Source organism: Spermophilus citellus (genome assembly GCF_964194105.1).
Source record: "Spermophilus citellus genome assembly, chromosome: 1".
In the NCBI taxonomy this organism is placed as follows: domain Eukaryota; kingdom Metazoa; phylum Chordata; class Mammalia; order Rodentia; family Sciuridae; genus Spermophilus; species Spermophilus citellus.
Genome location: NC_138182.1, coordinates 201,821,313 through 201,845,342, shown reverse-complemented (window position 1 = coordinate 201,845,342; position 24,030 = coordinate 201,821,313). Strand labels below are relative to the sequence as shown.

Sequence of the window (24,030 nt, the reverse complement as noted above, 5' to 3'; positions counted from 1 at the left end):
AATAGCATTCTAACACTTGGTGGTTTAAAAAACCCACCATCGGACTGGGGATGTGGCTCAAGCGGTAGCGTGCTCGCCTGGCATGTGCAGGGCTCTGGGTTCGATCCTCAGCACCACATTAAAAAAAAAAAAAAGTAAAATAAAGATGTGTGTCCACTGAAAACTAAAAAATATTTAAAAATTCTCTCCCTCTCCCTCTCCCTCTCTCTCTCTCTCTCTCTCTCTCTCTTTTAAAAAAAATCCCATCATCATTTTGTTTTTATTGCTCACAGTTCAGAGGGTTGACAGATCTATTAGGCATTTTTGCTCAGGGTCTCATGAGCCTGCTGTCAGATAGTGGCTGGGGCTCTAATCATCTCAAAGGTGTTCTCTCATATCTAGTGCTTGATGCCAATTGTCAGCTGGGACATCAACAGGGATTGCTGGCTAGAACAACAGCATCTGTTCTTTATATGACCTGCTTCCTTAAAATGCAGTTGTGTTCTAAGAGTGAGCTTCCTAGCATAGCAAGGTGCAAGTGTATGCCTTTTCTCTATCCTAAGTACTGGAATCATGTCACTTGTGCTGCATTGATTGAGGCAGTTACAGAGGTTCATCCATGTTCAAAGGGAGGAGAAATAACCCATGTCACTATGAATGGAGTGTCAGTGTCACATTGTAAGAAGAGTATGTAGGATTAAATTTATGTGGCAGCCATTTTTAGAAAATACAATCTGCTACAATATGCTCATTGTTCACAATAATTCATATTCCTCTCAGATGCAAAATTTACTTGACCTCTTTGCCAGTACCATACCCTCTAGGAATATGCTTTTATATCATAAACTTGAAGCCTTGAGCCTAGGAATTTTTGGTGTTCCCATAAAATTTCAAATTCATGGGGCCAGGGTTGTGGCTCAGTGGTAGAATGCTTGCATAACTTGTAAGACCCTGGGTTTGATTCTTAGCACCACATATAAATAAATGAATAAAATAAAGGTCCGTCAACATCTAAAGAATTTTTAAAAATAAAATTCAAATTTATGTTTTTTCTTTTTTATTCCACTAAGGAATAGCAAAGTGACATCCTTAAGTACATATATGGATCAGTGGAGTTTTAATAAAAAACAGTGAATGGAAAAAAATTACTCAATTTAGCAAGACAAAAGCTTGGGTATCTAGTAGTAATGATGGAAATGTTTTGTGGGAAAAGAAATACATCTCTAAAATGTTCTTCTTTTTGACTCTTGCACAAATATAAAAGATAGTAAGAACCTGAGAAATATAGAAAATTTTGGAAAGTCTGTAGTTGAAGCATACTGATGAGTAATGGATTAAAAAAAAAAGGTAACAGATAAGATCGGAGAGCCAATGCCTGGTATCCTAAGGGGATTAGGATGCCATTGAAAGGTTTTCAGCATGAAAGTGAGTGACTTTTGTTGCTGTATAGATGGACAGTAGATGAGAGTGAAAAGGAGGGAACCATTTGAGAAACTATTATACGGTGATTCAAAGAAAGATACAACAGATTGGATAGGATGGTGGCAGTGGAGCTAGAGCTTGTTGGGCATGTATTGAATTTAGGCTTAATTTCTAAAAGTAAAACTAAGCAACCCCATTTAAATAAATACAAATGTGCTTCTAGGAAATAATTAAATGTGTTACTAAAATGATAGTTAAAATCTGTATCCAAATGATGTCCTGTTTTCTAATTTTGTTAAACAAAATATAATTTATTTCAACTACAATTCATTATCATAACTGTTACTATCCTGATAAGAATCTTTAAGGAATTACTTAATACCTTGTTCAGGCTCTTCCCAGTTGAAATTTTTTATTACACAGAATGGACTATGTAAAATCTCCATAATAGATTTTCTTTCAAAAGTTTTGTTAAGGAAATAAGATTTCAGGGAATACATATAAGGAGCCTTGATTTAAAGAAGAAGATATTTTTGTGGCTTCTTACTAATTGTATTAAGGAAGATGTTACTAAATATTGTTTAATTTTATGTATTTATTAGAGGAGACCTAGCAAAATCTATAACTGAAATTAGATAGTGTTCTTGATAATGTAGTATCAAAATCTAATTCATTAAATAGTTTAAATTTATCATTTCCAGTAAGTCACATCTAGTGAAACTTGGTAATGCTATTTTTATTTTCCTTTATCAATTTTGCACATATCATTTCCCAAACACATATGTACACACACACACACACACACACACACACACACACACACACACACACACATAGACACACAGAGATGTACTTTTTATTCACAAATATTATGTGCTTTAGGATTATCTAAAATAAAAGTGAAATACACTGAATTTTTTTGAAGTACATGTGAGCATGTGATCTTACCATTGTATTTTTTTAAAACACTGTACAATCTACAGTGAATTTCCTAGTACTGTGCATTCTTATATATAAAAAATTGTGCTTTTATATTTTTGTAACGCTTATGACATGTTTATGATGAAGGAAAACTATCTGATTTACACAAGATTTATATAAACTTTGTTTACAATTAACTGTAGACTTTATACTTTGGGTAGTTTTACCTTTTTACATAGACTTTTTATCTGGTTATGGTGGTATACACCTGTAATCCCAGTGACTCAGCAGGCTGAGGCAGAGGGATTGCAAGTTCAAAGCCAGTCTCAGCAATTTAGTGAGACCCTGTTTCGAAATAAAAAGAGCTGGAGATATAGCTCAGTGTTAAAGTACCCCTGAGTTCAGTACCCAGTACAAAAAAGAAAGAAAGACAGAAAGAAAAATCAGAATTTTCTACTTGGGATACTTGAGTATATATTCTCAAAGATTCCTTTCTGTTCTGATGCTCTATGAGTTAAAAGTCCAGTAATTCTCTAAATGAAGATGGAGAAATGTCAAAAGAGATGGGTAATATAAATAGAACTTTTATATGGCTCCTCCTGCTAATTGTTTACTATCATTGCAGTGTAAATAAGAGATATTTACTGATAGGCATATCAAAATATGAGCCATATGATAGTGGAGAAAAACACTACTCTGATAGGATAATATTGTCTTATGAAGCATGATATTATATAATAGATACTTTTGAACTAATAATATTAAAAACCAAAAAAACACTTCTTACCCTAAGAATTCAGTAGTGGGTATCATATTTCAAGAGACTCCTTATTTTTTATTTCAAATATGCTCTTTTGAAAAAAGAGCACTGAAGTTTTTAACACCACTGCTAAATAATTTAAACAAGCTTAAGAAATATACTGAAACTTTTAAATGTAGCAAAGTTATTTTTTTTTGTAGTAAAGTTATTTTGAAAGATTATACACATAAGTGTTCATCTTATATGTGTTATATCACTCAGAATTAGCTAAATTATTATAATGTCAATGAAGTTAATTTTAAGTAATAGAATATAAGAAAGTACTTACTGTATTTTGTTCAGGAATCAAAGGATGAACAGTGGAAAAGAGCCATGGATTATTTAAATGTTGTCAATGAACTCAACTACATGACTCAGATTGTTATCATGCTTTATGAGGATCCTAATAAGGTAACAGAGTTCTTGATTTGTTTATGTTCCCAGATTAATAGTTTGAAGTCTTTTATTGTAAAGAGGTTCTTTCATATTTTTTTAGGATCTTTCCTCAGAGGAACGCTTTCATGTTGAATTACACTTCAGTCCAGGAGCCAAAGGCTGTGAAGAAGACAAAAATTTACCTTCTGGCTATGGATATAGACCTGCTTCTAGAGAGGTAATGATGATGGAACACTCAGTGTTTAGTTAATGTAATTCTAGATTTTCATGAAGTTTCTATAAGAATTTTCTCTTATGTACTATAAATAATTCTCATCACAACTCTTAGGTAGAAAAATGACTTAAACTTTTAAAAATATGATTTGGATGGACAACATTTTATACATATTAGAATTCCTCAGAATTTTCTTTTCTTTAGATTGTTTGGATTTTAAGTCCAATGTTTAGAATGGATAAGTACAATTTTTGTTTTTTATTATTGTTGTTTTACTTAAGGATGATTATTCCATGCTACACACTTTGCATGAATTACTGCAGTTAATCATTACCATATTAAGGATTATATACTATCTAAAAGATGATATATAAGATTGCTATTATTTTTTTCCTTAAATATTTGTTAAAATTTGTTGTGTGGAAGTCATCTGGATTGGAGTTTTCTTTGGGGGAATATTTTTAGTTATATCTTCAATTTTTTAAATTGATGTACTACTAGTCAAATTTTCTCCATATTTTTATATCTGTTTTGGTAAGTTGTGCTTTTTGATTATCTAAATTTTCTAATTTAGGGTATATAGCTGTTCAAAATGTCATTATGTTGTTTTTTATTATCTCTAAGATTTCTAATGATGTCCCTTTTTGCATAATGATAACCTTTTTGTTTCTTCACTAAATGACCCTTAGCAAAGATTTGTTTGTTTTTTTGTTTTAAATTTTATTCTTTTAACTTTTCTTTCTTCTTGTATATACAGTGTGTGGCTTTTAAACAGTATATGGATTTTGTTTTTTTTATGCAAAAATAATTTATTTTTTCAAAGGACTGACAATTCCCTTGTTGATTCTGTTACACATTTCTCTTTTCTTTCATAACTTCTGATGTGAAGTGTTCTATTTCCTTTCTTCTGCTTTCCTTGAATTTATTGTTTATCTCTTAATTATTTTGATGTATATTCAGATCATGTATTTTAAAGTTTTCTTTTTCTAATATTTGCATTATCACTTCAGCTACATCACATAGTTATGTTTTATTATTCACTCAAAAATGCTATATGATTTCTGTGTGATTTTTCTCCTTTGATTCATGAGTTTAGGGATTCATGGCTTACCAAACATGTGGAAACTACATGTAAGCTTTTGATAACTATGTCTAGCTTAATTCAACTTTTTTCAGAAAATATATTTGGTGGGATTTCTGCTTGCCTTGAATGTATTTGGAATTGCCTTATTCTGCATATGATTAATTTTTTATAATCACCACATGTATACTTTAAACAATGTATTTTCTATTATATTTGTTGAGTATAGGTGTTCAGTGCAAGTCTGTTGAATAAAACTTATTCAACTGATATTCAGATCTTTTATATCATTGAAGTATTTTTTAAGGTCTGATTGCTCTACTAACTACTTAGAATGGTATGCAAAAATCTCCCACTGCAATCATGGGTTGTCTGGTTTTGCTTACAGTTGTAAGAATTTTTGCTTCATATTTTGAGGCTATGTGTACAAATTTAGAGTTGTTATATCTTCTTTGTATCTTTTCTCATTATGAAATGTCACTGTTTGTGCCTGGGAAGTGCTTGTAATCTATTTTGATATTGTTTTAGTTTAACATTTCCTTTATTTTTAAATTTTATTCTTTTAACTTTTCTTTCTTCTTGTATATACACTGTGTGGCTTTTAAACAGTATATGGATTTTGGTTTTTTTATGCAAAAATAATTTATTTTGATATAGTTCATGTAAAGGTAGATATATTTTCAAAGTAAAAGTGGTCAGCTACATCTGTGGGAATCTCGCATATCACTCCGGGGAATAAATATTTTGACAAAGTAACATTTTAGTTAGTGAATATTTGATCATAAACTTCGTAAGGGAAAAAAAAAGCCTCAAACAACCATTAAGTCTTGAGGGTTTTGTATTTTTTTTACTTTGTGTTTTTACAGTGTTGGTCTTTGATGTGTCGTATTTATTCATTTAATATAATTACTGATGTATTTATGTTAAATGTACCTATGTGTTATTTGCTTTGTTTTTCCATCTCGTGTATATTTCTTTTTTTTTTTCAATGTTTTAGTTGTAGATGGACACAATACCTTTATTTTATTTATTTGTATATGGTGTTGAGGATCTAACCCTGTGCCTCACACTTGCTAGGCAAGCTCTCTTAACACTGAGCTACAACCTCAGTCTCTCATGTGGTCCGTTTTAATCCCTTCACTTTCTAAGAGACTCCAATATTATCTGATTGTCTTGGCACTTGTAGTAGTTTTACTTTGATTTGTTTGCTTGCGGTTAATAGAGCTTCTTTTACATGTGACTCAGTGGTTTTTTTGGTTTTTGTTTTTTGGGGGGGGACTTTTGCAATAGTTATCTCTCTAATTTTTATACATTATTTTTTCTCTTAGATTTAACATACATCTCTTTGGAATCACGATGCATATTAAACACTATCTATGCATTTCTTAAACTCTTCTCTATTTTTTCCTGTATGCTTCAGATACAGTGTTTTATTTTTACCTCTCTTCTAGTTCATTAATTCTGTCTTTATTTTTCAACATGCTGTTAAACCCTACCCATTGAGTTCTTAATTTTATAATGTAGTAAGTAGGGTTTAATTATATTTTCTAGCTCTAGAATTCCCATTTGGTTGTTTTTATAATTTCTAATTTTTAACTGAAATTCTCTTGTAGTTATGTGAGAATATTAATTTTAGTTGTTATAAACTTTTTAACTGATATCATCATTATCTGGATCACCATTGGATTCATTTTCTTTTTTTTACCCTTGATTTTTGATCTCGTATTTTCTTATATTTCAAGCTATTAACATGATGTTATGCTAGACATTGACTATTAAAACTTGCAGAGAAAGTGTGGGCCTATTGTTGATATTATGTGTTTCCAGTATAATTTATTTCTGATGGAGAGCTAGGCTAAAGGAACTATAGGAGAACTAGCCAGTTTAGAGTATCTTAATCAAATAGTCATTGTGATTATTCAAAATGGGTCTTAATTCATGGGAAAAGCCAATATATTTCTAATTTACCCTTATTACTACATAATGGGTATAATTATACCAAGAAAAATTACTTCATTACATATAGTGACTGCTAGTGTATTAGTACTTACTTCTCATGAGAAATCTAGTTAAGAAAGATCAAACAGTATCCCTTTTTCCATTTATTTTTCATCCATTTACTTTCAACCTTTTAGATTCATATATTTACAATGTGTCATAAACAGTATATATTCAAGTTTTATGTTTTATGCAATCTCACAATCTTTGTCCTGTAATTGTAGTACATAGATAATATAATTTGATGTACTTGAAATTTATTATATATCATCTTTAACCATACTATATATCATCTTTAACCAACTTGTTTGATATTCATTCCTCTTTCTCTCACTTCTTGCCTTTTTTGAAGCATTATAGTTGTGCATATCAATGTTATATATCATCTTTAACCATACTATATATCATCTTTAACCTATCTGATATTTGTTCTTTTTTCTCTCACTTCTTGCTTTTTTTAAGTACATTATAGTTGTGCATACTGATGTTATTTGTTATTACACATTCATATATGAACACAGTACACAATATAATAATATAATTTGTCCAGTGTCACTCTCCAGCACTGTCCCCACTCTTCTTTTAATGGTTACCCTAGAGATAGTAACATGAATCTCTGACTTGTTAACATCAATAGAACTTTAACTGTTACTAACATATAATCATGTTTTGAAAGATTTTAATTCTTTTACTCTCAATCCCATTTTATGTTATTTTTGTCAAGAGTTATATATGTATGTTTTTAAAATATATTTTATATTCTCCAGGTCATTATTATTGTTTTAGTCAGTCATTTAGACTTGGAGTATTAGAATATGTTAGAATATTGGTTGTATTAGAATCATGGTATATTAGAGTGTATATGTATATTTTTCTATCAAAGTAATTATATGTGTCAGAACATGTCTTCCAAGCAGGTTTAGATTTCTTTACATATTGAGCATCTCTGATGTCTTTAGTCTTTCCTGCTGTTCTCCTTAAGTCTAGTATCATTTTCTTCCCCCGTTTCTTTACTGCACAAAATTTCATTTTTTTATATGCTATATGTGATATGAAGTCCAGTTTTTTGTTTTTGTTTTTTCCCTATAAGGAAAACTAGTTCTAATACTATATATGGAAGAGTTCATCTTTTCTCTACTGTCTGCAGTACTACTTCTGATATTCCAGACATATTGTTTTCATATATTGGTAGATTGGTTTTTGAACTATTGCTTAGTATACTCCATTGGTTTGTTTGTCTCCCTGTAGTTATATAAATATCAATTTCAATTATTACAGCCCTATAATATTAATTTCTAACTTGAAAGTTCTTCAGCTTTGTTTATCTTCAAGATTACCTTGAGTGTTTTAGAGTTCTTGCATTTTCATATAAATTTTGTAATCTTATAATGTTTCAAAAAGAACTTTTGGAGATTTAAATTAGGATTACACCAACTCTGCAGAGACCAATTTTGAGAGAAATTACTTTTGTGGTACTGAATCTTCTAATATAAGGTGTCTTGGTATATTTCTCACTTTGGCTGTACATTATGTCATTTTTGGCAAAATTAATATTTGCAATAAGTCACATCTTTCTCAGATTAATTCACATATTCTTTTTATTTTTGATGCTATTAATAGTGTTTGATTTTTTTGTTTGTTACTATCATTGAATTTTAACTTGTATTAAGATCTTATAACTAGCAAACTTACTATATGCTTTATTCATTCTAATAATTTGTCCATAGAGTCATTTGTATTTTCTGTGTCTGTGATCTTATCTGTGAATAGTGATATTACCTGAAATGGTTATTTCAAATTTTAGATTAAGGAAGTCTTTTTTATATTTATATAGTCCTTAATTTAATAAAGAATTTTTTATATACTCTCTTGGATTTTTCTTTTTCTTTTCTTTTTGTTTTCTTTTTCTTTTTTTCCAATATTAAATTTATGAGATTCATCAAGTAATTTCATTTAGTTTTAGTTTATTCTTACTGCTTTAAAACATGTATTTTACCATTTTTACCATATGACTTTGGCCAAATTAATCCATTCTGTTCCAGGTGGATATTTGGTCTAGATGTTTTATATTGTCTCCTCTGCTGTGAAATTTTTAGAGTCTGAGACTGTACCTTATTCATCAAAATCCTAGCAAATAGTACACATTCAATATAGTATTTTGTGGATGATTATCTTTCACGCATTTATCACATTTATTGGAAATATTTGGAATAGAATTTAAATATTCTAAAATATATAAATTCAAATACTATTTTATTCTTGCTTGGGTTGATAACATTTCTATATAACAAAACCTATCTCTACTTTTATTGGTCACTAATTAGTATTATTTGCATATTTGAAGAAATTTAACTATATACTTTGTTTTATATATGTTTATTTTAAATTGTTATTTTACTTAATTTCTTCATAAACTGAATGTATTTCTTAAAGTCAGAGACTTGGTCATCTCTCTTACAGTACACAGCATAATAGGCTGAGAGTTCAAAGGACTAGGATTGTGGCTCAGTGGCAGAGCGCTTGCCTAGCATGTGTGAGGCACTGGGTTTGATTCTCAGCACCACATATAAATAAAAAAAGGCCTGTTGACAACTAAAAAAATTTTTTTTTTAAATAAAGAGTTCAATTAATACTATTAATTCATCCCAGAATGCAAATTGTATGTATTTACATCAAGTGACTACTTCAGTTGGTAGTTGAATTTGTTATCAGAAGAGATTTTTGTTTAATCTGAATTATAAGTGTACTGTATTTTTTCCTCACAGAATGAAGGCAGAAGATCTTTTAAAATTGATAATGATGATGAACCACATACTTCTAAAAGAGATGAGATTGATCGAGCTGTGATACTATTTAAACCAATGGTATCAGAGCCAATTCACATACACAGGAAGTCTCCACTCCCACGATCTAGAAAGATGGCTATGAATGAAGTATGTATATGTGTCATAGCATGTTTTCATAGAGTAAACTAACTATATGTTAATAAAACTGAAAAGAAAATACAGCTTTTAATATGGAGTTTGGGAACCTTAAAAATTTTTGTCAACTTTGTCTGTTTTTCAAACAAATTTTTAAAAATATAGAGGCAGTTAGAAAATAAAGATTAGTTTTAGAGTTTGGAAATTTATGTGTAGCTTTTGTAACAAAATTTAATACAAATATGAAAGTAAGGTCTAAGAAATTGATAAACATCCATATTTTTGTCTTGTCCCTTTAGGTTATTCTTCAATAAAGAATTTTTTAAAGTTTGATTTAATGTATCAAGAATAATTTTAATTTATTAAAACTAGTCAGAAATTGCCAAAGATGCTTCAACTGTAAGGGATTCTGTTGACATAGCAGGTTAAGACATGAAATTTCAAATTGTTTCCTTATTGCAAAAATCTATATAGAAGCTTAAAAATTTGGTAATATCATTGAAAAATTTACCTTTGTATTAAGGTATGTAATTGAGTCATTAAACTAATTCTTATGCTCACTCTTACAATACTATATTTTAATAACCATTACCATAACATTTAAAAGGAAAGTTGAGCAGTTGTAATAAAACTTGTTAGGTAGATTTTTAATATCTGTATATGTTTTATACTTTTAATCTTTATTTTGAATTATTTATTTTTAGTAGGATGATTCTGCTAGTACTGATTGAGGTCAGTGCTTATAATTATTTTTTAAATGCTCTAATAAAAATATAAAGCAAGAAACTTAATTTGAGATAGGAAAAGCCATCAACTCAATTAGAAACATTTTTTTTTTGGTATTTATATAGATCAAATACATAACATTAAGTATCACATCATCTAGCAAAGAATTGTGCTTATTCTCCAACCCCAAATTTTACTATCCTAAGTGTTTTATGATTCACTTCAAATTTCATATAATTTGACACTCATGCATAGAAAAAAACTCAATAGATTGTTGTAACTTCGTAATGGAAATTGTGTACTAGATAGGGTAACTTACCTAGAACATAATATTTTAAGTTAATTAAAGAAGAGGGCAGTTTAAAAAAACAACCAAAAAAGCTGGTTAACAATTATAGAACCTGGGATTATACGTTCTATTATAGCTTAATTGAAACATGAGACATCTGCTTTTGCCAGGAATGTTGGCATATGCCTGTAATCCTAGCAATTTGGGAGACTGAGGCAGGAGGATTACAAGTTTGAAGGCAGACACAGAATTTAGCAAGACCCTATCTCAGAATAAAAATTTTAAAAACTGAGTATGTAGCTTAGTAGTTAAGTGTTCCTGGGTTCCATCTCCAATACAAAAAAAAAAAAAAAAATGAAAGAAAGAAAGAAATCTGGTTTTATGTTCAGGTATACTTAATTTCAGAAAATTAGGAATGACCTATATTAATATAATCTTAGCCACCATTTGTTCAGGGGCAATGATTTTGATGTGTTGTTGAGCAAGCACTCTACATTTGATTAAATTCTTTAGAATTTCACCATGAAACCCTCTACTAGTTTGCTCTCCAAAAAAATCTATATAACACTGCTCAAACAAAATGTGTTATGAGTCGGCTCATCTATATTGATAAAACCTTCTACAGAATCACTGCTCTTGTTAACTTTAAAAACACAGAGCACATTTATAAACCTCTTTCTTATGAATTCTTAAATAATTGCTCTCAAGAGATTATTTGTATGACATGCTCAACTTTTACTTCCTTAAGGTAAATTATTCAAGTTAAATCTTAAAGACTTTTTCTATTGTCCACCTTTTTATGGGTATCAGAAGTTTGTATTTCTAAAAGACACAATGAAAAAAAAGACTATTCTCTTTATTTTGTTCGAGTGGATTTTATTCTGCTCTCACTGTTTGAAACCTAAACATGCAAAGATAAAAATGAGAATGTCTGCTGCATGTTTTGCATACTGAATTCTATAATAATTTTTGGAAGGGGTAAACAAATAACTTGAAAGTATATAAACAAGTATAAATTTTGTCTTGATTTTTCTTTTTCTTTTATTTCTAATTTTATTTTTTTAATTTGTTCTAATTAGTTATACATGACAGCAGAATGCATTTTTAAGCATTGTGATTTTTCTTTTTAAATGACTAGCAGAGAGATTTTCTTTTCTAAGTTCTATACATTGAAACCTCTTTAACCTTTACTTTGCTCACAACAGCACAAAATATCTTGAATATCTAAAATTAAACAGAATAATTTAATATTTAAATAGTTGCTAGATAGAAACATTAAAATCTTTCAATTTTGAGAGAAGGGACAACTATTAAGCAGTATAAATATTTTATGTATTTTAAGGAAATACAAATAGTTCTATATTGTTATCACAAAATTAAATTCATATGTTATTCCTATCAAATTCTCAAATATTGAAATATTTGGCTCCCAAATTATGGTTTAATTATTTTTTTAAAAAAATTGATAAGAAAATGCAAGCAAACTGTATTTTTTTTTCTTTCTGATCATTTGGCTCTGTTGTATCTAACTGTGCATGCTCTGCTTTTTTTTTTTTTTTTTTTTTTTACCCCCTTTCTCACTTTCAGGAAGAGAGCCCCCTGAGTGTGTCTAGCCCAGAGGGTACTGGTACCTGGCTGCATTATACCAGTGGTGTGGGTACTGGGCGTCGAAGACGCAGATCAGGGGAACAAATCACTTCTTCCCCTGTCTCCCCCAAATCATTGGCTTTCACATCCAGTATTTTTGGCTCATGGCAACAGGTTTTTAAATTTTACTTCATTAAACATTTTTCCTCCCTGCATTCAGAGCAACAAACAACTGTCTTTGAGGACATCTAATCCCTTGTGTTTTACATCAGAGTAAATCCTTCTGCTTTTAAATTTTGAGTCCACTTAAAAATATTTATATTTAACAATAATTGAGGGAAAGAAACAACTTACGTTGCATATGTTTAAACCAGCATTTTTACTGCAAAAGTTCTAAATATCCAGGATTTAAATAATAATCAATAAATTTTATTTTCCTGGAACTTGAGCTTGCTGATAAAATTATTTTAAAGGGAAAGAAATTTTCATTTGACTCCAGTTATCTTTTAAAACATTCAGAAACAGAATTGTGTGATTTGATGGTAAGAAAATTTACTGATTTTCCCCCCATCATTGAAAATATTGATTCCATTTGGAATTTGCTGAGAATGTAAACATTTTTTAAGCTTCAAAATTTATGTGACCCAGTGTTAATTAGCAGGATACATCTAAAATGATTGTTCTTTCCCTCACTATTCCTTTATCTGGATGTATCTAAGGGATATATATGTACATTATGTTTTTCTTTGAGCTATATAACATAAGACAGGGCAAGTGTCTTATATTGAACCGTCAACCATCAAGTGTCTTATATTGAACCATCAACAATATGGTTCAAAAAAAAAATTACTTCAGAAGGACTTTCTATGATGGCATTTGGAAACTTTAAATACTCTGGTTTTTATTAGAATGAGGGTCTGCTGTTACACATGATTTTTCTGATAATTTCAGCAATTTCCTTTTGGAAATATAATACATTTGATTATAGGAAAAGGGATTATGGTATCCATTAAGGCTGTGAATATTTAAAGGTTACTCTGATAAAGTCCATGCATGGATCAGTAATTGTATGGTTACTTAACAGTCTGTCTGTCTTTTCTTTTTTTTGTGGTTGTTTTTTCCCCCCTTTAAATACAGGAGCTGTTTTAGAGTGGGCATTTGGCTTCTTTTAAAAGAAAGTGGATATATCAATCTATTAATTATTTCTTTTCATCTGTCTTGTTTCATACATGTTTCATTCTGAATGCCTGCTTCGCACCACTTCATTGCAAGGACATCATATGAAATGGACTCCCTTCAAAAGGGGATCTTGCATGATCTTTCATGTTTTGTGTATTTCTACTAATATTTATCATACAGCTTATTAACCTTTGTCTGTCTGGACAGGCTGCATATGAGCTAAGGACTTTCTAATTTAGTTTGCTATTTTATTTCACTTATTTTGTTTTCCTTATGTAGGTTGTATCTGAAAATGCTAATTACCTTCGAACACCAAGAGCTCTTGTGGAACAGAAACAAAACCCTACTGTAGGTATGTGGTTTAAAGGAAATTATATTCTATTCCCTTCATAAACTCAATATTGTGCACACATGTAAAACTCTTCATTGATAAAAACATGACCAAATGCTATGCTCTAGTTTTTATTTAATGTGTATTAATTCAGAAATGTTGAGTTGTACATCTCAATTACACAGTAAAGTTTTGATATTTTAAGACATAGTGTTTAATTTTGTTATGTAACCCTATGGTAATGACTTAGTCCACTTGCCAATGCTTGTTTTTAACCTATTATTATATAAGTCAATTTATGAAGGAAACTTCGTCTCTCCACTCAATAAAGATGAAAAGGTGCTATTTCATGGTGAAAAAAAAATCTATTTTTCTGATTAAAAAGACTATTTAGGTAGAGAATGTTTCAAACCCTATCTGGGTGAATTTATTTTCTTTTGCAACAGCTCTTAAGGAAAACCAAAGCAAAACTGACGCATAGTGACAGATTTACTCTCTATTAAAAACTATAGAACATAATTATTTCTTTGCTAACACTCAAAGCAACATTGAAGAACACTTTTCCAAACTCATTGGGTTTAAGGTCATTGGTTGATAAACTATATGAGGTAACAACATTACTCTTTTCTGTAAATAGTTGTCTAAACAGGTTTAATAAATGCATAGATCTCATTATAAGTTTAAACTGTATATGTACTGCAGTCTAAGTATATGAACTTTGTTGATGCCTATATACTTGATGATCTTTCTTTAATTACTTTAATAGTTTATATTGGTAGCTTTTAATATTCCCACAGTATTTTAATAGAAATGTATGTATTACACATTCTTAATGTACTAGCATAGTATATTTGATAGAAATTTATTTAATCTTTCCCGGTAGAGAATGTTTTGTTTGAGTAAAAAGACTTTTGCTACAGAGCATCAGTTTATACTGGCTGTGTTTTACTTGATGATGACATGTTTTATTGGAGCTTTATTAATTAAGATCTAGAGTCATTTGTTAAGTGTAAGAAATTTTTCCTGGTCTTACAAGTAAATGTATTGATATACTTACTTTATTTTATTAAAAAAAAAATTGACAGTCCTTAATTCAAGGGGATCAGAAAAGATTCTTCATTGATAGGCATACATTCAAAAATATTGATTTATTATAAAAATTTGTACTAGGAGAAGTGTTTCTTTCTTTTTTTTTTTTTAATATAGCCTGCTCTTGCAATTTGTTTATCAGAATCCCATCTTGTCCTAAATTATTTTTTATGGTAATACTTTAAACCTTTTTAAATGTACATTTGTCTAATTATTGTATGTGCATATATTTTTCCTCAAAGATAGTATTTTATTGAGTGTTAAGTTACCCCGTTTGTACATATTATAAATGGTAGTTGTTATTAGAAGCATTATGTAATGTTCCGTAGAACGTTACAAGCATATTGTGAGCCTGTTCAGGGCACTGCCAAAGGCTGCCTGTGTGTTGGTAAGAGCCATGTCAATTGCATGCTGCATGAATTCCCAATGTGAATGGAAGAACACCCGTTGTTGTATGTATTTTCTCTAACTCCCATCAGGGTCTCACTGTGCGGGCCTGTTTAGCACCTCGGTGCTCGGGGGTTCTTCAAGCGCACCTAACCTACAGGATTATGCTCGTACTCATCGTAAAAAGCTGACCTCTTCTGGCTGCATAGATGGTATGTGCACACATGCACACACAGATTCATACCTACACTCATGCACACACCCATGAGCAGTATCTCTCAAGCATATCTAAAGCCACTGACTGGTTCAAGTGGAATTCTAGCACCCTTTACCTAAATGACTATCTGTGTTCTATGTAATCCACAGCTTGGATCCATGTTTCATCAAACAATTAATTGTAGTTAAATTTAAAGTACTTGTACAGTAAGTAGTTCATTGAAATGGAATATCTAGAACTGCATCATATGTGTTCTTTTAAATAATTGAAGATCCATACTGTAAAGAATTTTGTTTGATCTTTTAAATTTGTTCATTGTTAACTCTATCCTACTTACTGATATTGAACTAATTAAAATAAGGTGAATAAAATATTTATTACTAGAAGAAAATCCATGTTGGTAATATTTTTATAAAAATAACCATAGAAAGAGAATATTTTAGGATTCCTAGCTGAAGGAGATCCTCTCACTGTTGTTAACATACCTTAAGTTTTAAGATTTGATATTCAGAATGCCTTTGAAGCTCGTGGAAGCTGGTCCCTTTTGCTAAGAGGAGTATTTTAGTTTTCAGGACCACCATATATATCCACAAATTTATTTTAGTCAATAAAACTTAGATTTACCAAAATTGCCAGCTCATCCTGCTTTTCTTTCTTTTGTATATTTCATTAAACATTTGCCTCTATCATCAAGCCAGTTTACTGCTTTTAACCAGTATTTGGCTTATTACCTTCTCATTGTCCCTTCTGCATGTCACCTAATTCTAACCTCCTTCTATATTTGTTTTTCCCCTCTTTTTTTTTTTTTTAAGTGTTCTTCTTTTGGTAGCTGTTACAAATTTCAGGTACCTGTTTTTCTCTTTCTCAGACGCCACACGCGGTTCTGCTGTTAAAAGGTTTTCTATCTCATTTGCTCGACACCCAACCAATGGTACGTTTTGCTTTTATTTTAAAAGATACTCCCCTGCTTCGTCCCTTTTTATTTTTTCTTTTATTTCAAAATGTGGGGTATACAGTATCATTCATTATCCATTCTTAATTTCAATTGGCATACAATTCCAACTTCTTAATCACCCAAATTATTGATACTGGCTGGCTCCCTTTTTTAGCTCTGATTTATAAAATAATTTAACATTATTCATCAAACTCTTAAATAAGCACAATTGATGATGAGTTAACACCTTAAAATTCTAATTTCTCAAGTGGCTAGTTCACACAAATTCTTAAATTGTAATAATTGGTATTAATTTATTCTTAATTATTATTAATTTTAATTTTTTCTCCCCAATTTCTTTTTTGACCACATGGTTGATTTTATTGAGATATTTATCAGAAATACAGAGTGACCTGTATCAAATAGCCGAAGGAGAGGTGTCTTTGAAAATTTCTTGGGAACCAGGTGATGCAGATTTCACTGCTTAACAACATTTATCCCTGGCTTTGTCTAAAGCAAAACCAGACTTCGTCTGGAATACTTTGAAAACTTTAACCAGCAATCATTTTGTCCTCATGTGGCAGTATGGAATACTGTTATCAAGCAACCAATTCCTTTTGATACCACTTCTTTTTCTTAAAATTTGGGGAATTCCTGATAGAAAAAAACGTCCAGAAACCCAATAACGTCCAGAAACCCAATTCAGTTAAATTTAATTTTTTGAGGCTGAATAAATAGTAAAGTGTTTTATAACCAGTATTTATAAATTGAATCATTGCAGTATTGCAGCTTTTTACATAAAGCTTGATCTTCTGGAGCAATAAAGAATATTTACTAATCATCTTTAAATACTACAGGACCTAAGAATTTTTTTTAAATGTACAACTTTTTGCTTTTTGTGATGAAGGTGCTTTTATCCCTGGAACCTTCTTAAAGTTTTTAACTACAAAGAAGTCTTTCAAAAATTGAAATTTTATGAAACTTAAGTGTTCAACACAAGTTTGTGATCATTCTTCCCCGTTCAGGTCCTTTAACACATCTAGATAACAGTGCACTAGTATTTCTTAAAGGTAGAAAAAGAAGACTTCATTCTCAACAAACGAAAGTTTAGTGTGCTTTCCCTCCACTGTTGCTGTTTAAATACTAAATTTTGAAGAAAATGGTCTTTATTTGATATAGCTGCAGCTTCTAGAGATATCACATGCCTAAAAACCTCTTAGAAGACAAACAAGTCACAAGGAAAACAATTTACAAAATTCTAAGAAGAAATATTCAAGTTTAAGACTGTCTATAGTTGTATGCTAAATGTTTATGTGCTTAAAGCCAGGCTTGCAGCTTTTATCGAGGGAAAAAAACTCTGTATTTTCATTGACAATAAAAATAATGATAGGGCTTGGGGGTATAGCTCAGTGGCAGAGCACTTGCCTAGCATGTATGTGTGAGGCACTGGGTTTGATCCTTAGCACCACATAAAAACAAACAAATAAAATAAAGGCATTCTGTCCACCTACAACTACAAAAAGTTTTTAAAAAATAATGAAATAAATCCTTTTGTTAAATTTAAAAAAGAGTAGTTTTATATTCCTTTGTTTTAGATTATTTTCTAAATGTGGCTTTTCTGCATATTATATAACTTAATGCATATAAAATACATTTCTTTTAATTATAGAAATATTTCCTTTGGGTTTTCAAGATTTCTTTTTTTTTTTTTTTAATGCTGTGTTGTCTTATCTGTCCAATGAATTGTCATTTGACTCTTCCTTTCACTTTTTATTTCCCCTAACTTTCATGTTATTTTCATCTTTAACACATATCATGGACTTACCCCTCCTTCATCTTTAGTTCAAGGAACATGGTGAAACAAGTATCTTCTGACAGTGCTTTACCTTATTTTCTGGGCCTCTGTGCAGAACACCTACACCTCTATAGGTGCTGGTCCATTTCCTCTGTGGAATTTCTAGGCTCCAGTGGTATGTTTTTATAGCTTCTAAACATGTCAGCGGGGTGGCTTTTTAAATTTCTGCACTAACCCTTTCATTGTGCATTAAAGAAAAAGTTTACTAAAGATAAATGGGAAAATTGTAGTCCTAAGGAACTTGATTATATTGTCATTCACCTGCTATAAAATCTAGCAGGTGAAGGAAAGAAAACAATAGACTTATAAACATTCTAAGGAAAGGAGAAAGAACACATTGTTAATTTTGGTCTGTAATGCAAAGAAAGGGTTTGAGCTTATTTGCATGAGTTTTATACTGTAAAAAAAAAAATATATCAGTTGTGCAAGCATAATTTCTTTAGTGCTTACTTTAGGTGATTTAAGTGTTGTTATAATACTATAGTTCTTTTTAAGTATATGCAATGTTCTGTCTTGCTTTGGTTTGCACCTGAAAATCAAATATATAAGCTTTGGTTGTTTTCATGGTAAGATTAAATTTCTTTTAAATGAAGTTCTCCTATTCCAACTGGGAATCCCCCCAGTAGTTTTTGGGTCCATATTTCTTCCCAGAATTTAAGGAGGAAAATCAAATAGCACTCAGTTTTAAAATGAGCACATGCTTATTGAAGCACATTCTATTTTGCAGTCTGAATTTTGTTAATGCTTACTTTTTAATTACTGGTGCAAGGCTTTTTTGTAAACTTAAATATATAAAGTATTTCTTGGAAGGAGAACTAGTTTAGATTTTTGAAAGAGTACATGAAGAAAGACTTGTTATTTTTAACAGTATATTAAAACAATTTTAAAAGCCATTCAATTGAATAAAATTCAAATAAATAGATAATTTTCTGTTTTTTTAAAAAGTGAATAACCTGTATTCTATTGGTTTAAGAAAATAAACTGTGTGTTTAAGTGCTTTTGTTTCACTGACGATATTAATACATATCTGCATGAAAATTTCATGAATTTTTTATATTTCTCTGCCGTTGTTAAATATAAACATATTTGTATTTGGTATTGTTTGTTACTTGACCTAACTTTACTCAGTCAGTGATTTTCAATAATAGAATTATTGGTGGTAATTCAGTAAAGGTAGGTGAAATATATTTCAGAATTTTAACTCTACCATAAGTGAATGAATGTAATTTTAGAATCATACTAGAGAGTATAATCGGCCTTGATGTGACTAGAAAGGTGTTTAAAACCATTCTTCACAAATAATTATGTAATTGTTTTTTGACAAGAAATTACTTTTAACAATCTAGCATCAGGGACACATTATAACATCAGTTTATTCATCTATTGAATAGACCTGACTTTAACAGATAGAAACTGAAAATTTGTATCTTATCTTTTCCCCCCTAGGTTTTCTTAAGGAATTCATGTGCATGTAAAGAGAAATCTTTGTCACATCTTATTTCAATCCATATTGCATAGCATCTGGTGTCATGACTTGAGAGATCTTGTGTGTTTGCATGTGATATATTGAAAAGACTAAATTTTCCAGTTCTAAACAGTGATCATCTTTCTTTTCAATTATTGATTTTGAAAACACCCAACTTTTATTTTTTTGTTTTTGTTTTTTCTCTTGCAGGCTTTGAATTATACTCCATGGTGCCGTCTATTTGCCCTCTGGAAACTCTTCACAATGCCCTATCTTTAAAGCAGGTGGATGAATTTCTTGCATCTATTGCTTCACCATCAAATGAAGTTCCAAGGAAGACCCCTGAAGGTTGTAGGGAAATTAACTTTCATCATTATTATTTTATTATTTAATTGTTGAATATAATAAGAATTATAAAATATATAAACTCAAGTAGTAGTACTGAATAGAATTTTTGAGGAGAAAGAAATGTAAAGGGACATTATTATTAATTCTTTGGTTTCAGGTGCAGTGAACCACTTATCTTGATTCTTCCCCAAAATATTTTCTTTCAAAAAGGAGGGAAAATAAAACCAAAAATCTACAAACTGGCAATCAAAGTCAATAGCATAATAAAGAATCATAATTATTTTTAAAGTAAATGTTATAGTCCTATTACATATCATTTATAATAACTCTTAAAATAATTTACAAAATAATTAGTTCATATTAAACCCCTCCCCACACACACACACACACACACACACACACACACACTCATACCCATCCCCGCACTACTTTGGAAGTAGTCAGAGCTTTTAAATAAAGGGCCTAAATGAAGACAGCAGTTTTCCAAATTATGTTCCTCAGAAAATATTCTGAAGAAGTTAATTCATGTGTATGTAGAATAAGGGTTCTTGGCTAAGTTTTGAAAACTTTATATTCTACCTGCCTTTAGAGAAGTACAATTACATTAACCTAAAAGATTGAAGTTCTGTAAATAATGCTGTATAACTAGATTTTCTAAACTTTTTTTTAAGAAAAAATTTTTCATACATATTAAAAATTACATGTAACTACTCTGAGGGACCTCATTTTAGGAAATGTTCTAGACTACCTTTTTAGATGTAAAGAAGCCAACTAGCAATTTCCATTTTCAGCTCTATAGCATACCTCAGAGCATGTCAGAATTTCCAGTTTGCAAAGCACTTTCTGTTCTGTCCGAACGGTGTTCCTAAGAGAGGGTATTCTGCTTAAGAGATAAGAATCTTGCAATTCTAGTCATATTCTAGAAAAGCAACAAAGTTTTTTTTTGTATACCATTCCCTTTTTCTGAGGTGCTATAAATGTATTTTGCCCAAGAATAAAATGACATCCTATAGTTAATAAACTGGACATCCCTTTTATGTCTTGCAGTTATTCTTTCCTGGGCCATCACCTTATAATTCTAGAGCACTATTCACTTTCTGTTCTGTCCGAATGGTGTCCCTAATTTCTTCAATGTAGGACCCTTCCCTTTTCTTCCACTTCTAGTAATAAAGGTCAGTTCTCAATCATTAATAGTGGAAATGTATCTGATGTGAATGTCTTAAAATAGTTCATTTTAGGAATAGCTTTAATTAGGTTTTAATTTCAGATCTTGCATATCCATGTGTCTGATTCTGAGCATTTATAATGCTTCAAATGAAGTAATAGATAAAGTCAGGAAAATGAAGTTCATCTCCTTTTATGTTGTGTGTAATCCTAATAGAATAGACAGTACTGTTCCTTCACAATAGATAATCTAAAGAAATTCTAGTATAGCCCTTTACCTTTATACTTGATGTTTCATTGCTTCCCTGGGATGGGAAATTTAAATCTTAAAACAGAGATTAAAAAAGATTCTGATAATTAAATCAAGACTTAAGATAGATATCAATGCTATTTAATTTTAGAATATTTGCAGTGAATAACTTGAAGGTAATAGCAATAATGGCATCTGTTTGTTTAAAATTAGAATTTTAGTGAAATATTTACAAAAAGATAATCTTTTAAGATTTATTATGTGGCATTCGTATTTTATGATAGCTTCATTTTGTGGTTAGTTGATTCAGAAATCAGTATATTAATGAGGTACAGTAATGAGGCAAAGGATGTTAGATTTCTTTTTTAGTTGTTTTGTATATCATGGATCTAAATTATAGCCCTGTTCCTCTAATTCTCTACTAGATGAAAAAATAAATTGCTTAATGCAGTTCAAGAATCAGATAAACCTTGTAGTAGATAATATGATTCATTCACATTAACTTATATTCCCAAGAGCCTTCGGAAATCCATAGGAAGAGAAGGATTCAGAATGGTTAGGGCTTGTATCTTCCATGGCTGCATCATCCATAGTATCTGCTTTGATCCATTTTATTTAAGATATTATTTGAGAGAAGTTTATTGTTCAAAGGAAAAAAATGTAGCCATAATTGAAGAAAATCAACTTAGTTTTTTACATTCTTTTTTAATATTAAAGAAAAGAGAATCCTGATTATGAAGGAAGTATCTGAATCTTACATTTTATGGAGTAACGGAAGAATTTATATTTACTAAATGCACCACATTTACATTATTTTAATTCCCTGAACTGAGCACAATAGAGCACACCTTTAATCCCAGTGGCTCAAGAGGCTGAAACAAGGATTGTAAGTTCAAAGCCAGCCTGAGCAACTTAGCTAGACTTTAAGCAACTTTAGCAAGACCCTTTCTCTAAATAAAATATTTTAAAATGGGCTGGGGATGTTTATCAGGGGTTAAGTGCTGCTGGGATCAATCCCCAGTACAAAAAAAAACAAAAAAAAAAAAAAATCCTGAATTGCCAAAGAAATAGCCTCATATTCACAGAACTATTTCTATTTTATTATATCTATAACAAGGCAGAAGACAGTATTAATTCCATTGGTGTTCAAGGTTTTTTCCTCATCTAGAACAAAAATTTCTAAATTTATGGTAAATGAAAGATAGCTTAAAATAGTGTTTGATAAAATGGAGTAGGAATGCTAATAAGGATAAGTTAGTGATGGAAAGTAATTAACAGAAAAAAATATTTTAATAAAAGTGTGGAAGCAGGAAAGAACTAAGTAATGATATAGTGCTTTATATGATGTTTTAGGGACTTTTGTATTACATTATTTTCATTAGTGGCTGCTTTGTCACTATCAGTGACATTTCAACATGGGTCTCAACCACCAGTGCCACATTTGCCATAACTGGTCCACATCTTGATATTCAAAAGCACACTAAGTATTGCTGTCTGGACTTCCCCCTAAACTGCAAAATTGCAAATCTGACTTGTAATCTTTTTCCTTTGTTTAGAAGCCAGAACCTTATAACAGTCACCTTGCCACTTGCACACCCACTTTGGGCTGTCCTTCCCTGAAGGATTTCATCCTGAAGAGTTCTCCCTACTTTTCTTTTTTGCACTTCTTAGTCACTCCATCTTTATTAGAAAGTAGGGATATGGAGGATAACTTTAAAATTTCCTCCTCTTTATGAAGGTAAATCTTAGCTGGGTAATAAAGAAAACAATGTGATTTATTTAACTATTTATATCTAGTTATTTTATTCTTAAATATAATAGTGTAGTAGACCATTGTGTTTGTAAATGAATCATTCTTAAATTCCCATTTATTATTGAGATATTTTTGTCTTAAAAAGTACTGACTCTGTTCCATCAACTTTCTGCCATCCCTTAAGTACATCAGTTTCTATCAGGGCAGAATGAAATTAAGTCTGCTGCACTATTCTTCTTGACATTCTTTTGGTGTATACTGTTAAAATGCTTATAATACAAACAGATCAATGATTTGGGTAAGACCATGAGAGAATTGCCTTTTTATGTGAAAGATGATTTCCTGAATTTACTCTCCAAACCTTGCCTTTTATTTTTTCCACATTGTACATATTTTAGAGTCACTAAATTATGTTGTAAAAAAATTTCTGTAATGTTAACATAGAACTTACAGGAAATTATTAAATTATTATGTTTAATTTTTTCAGTCTTTTCTGCCTCACGTACCAGTCCAGTAATGAGAAGAAAAGTATCCTTAAATACATACACACCTGCAAAGATCCTCCCAACTCCACCGGCTACCTTAAAGAGTACTAAAGCAAGCAGCAAACCAGGTTAGAAATGTGCCTGTGAGTTTGTGAATTCTGCATAGCAATTAGGGTACTGATAATAGTTTGCTTTTTAAATGTGAAATCTATTTTCAGTATGATAATTGCACTTTCTAGT

At 30.4% G+C, this 24,030-nt stretch overlaps 1 protein-coding gene across 26 annotated transcripts in view; it reads left to right on the top strand.

Annotated features, from left to right (window-relative positions):
- Positions 1 to 24,030, top strand: part of PPIP5K2 (diphosphoinositol pentakisphosphate kinase 2) — a gene marked incomplete at its 3' end in the record, with an annotated part of 91,203 nt that overhangs the window by 59,214 nt on the left and 7,959 nt on the right. For 4 of the 26 annotated variants that reach the window (XM_081281166.1, XM_081281164.1, XM_081281162.1 and 1 more), the window contains 10 exons: positions 3,425 to 3,532; positions 3,618 to 3,734; positions 9,576 to 9,743; positions 12,334 to 12,507; positions 13,792 to 13,864; positions 15,412 to 15,531; positions 16,405 to 16,467; positions 18,381 to 18,440; positions 20,001 to 20,138; positions 23,793 to 23,918. In XM_081281166.1, the coding sequence (XP_081137292.1) occupies positions 3,425 to 3,532; positions 3,618 to 3,734; positions 9,576 to 9,743; positions 12,334 to 12,507; positions 13,792 to 13,864; positions 15,412 to 15,531; positions 16,405 to 16,467; positions 18,381 to 18,440; positions 20,001 to 20,138; positions 23,793 to 23,918 (1,147 nt within the window). Of the gene's footprint in view, positions 1 to 3,424; positions 3,533 to 3,617; positions 3,735 to 9,575; positions 9,744 to 12,333; positions 12,508 to 13,791; positions 13,865 to 15,411; positions 15,532 to 16,404; positions 16,468 to 18,312; positions 18,441 to 20,000; positions 20,139 to 23,792; positions 23,919 to 24,030 lie in introns of those variants that run through there. The other 22 variants (XM_081281168.1, XM_081281167.1, XM_081281153.1 and 19 more) reach the window with 17 other exon arrangements.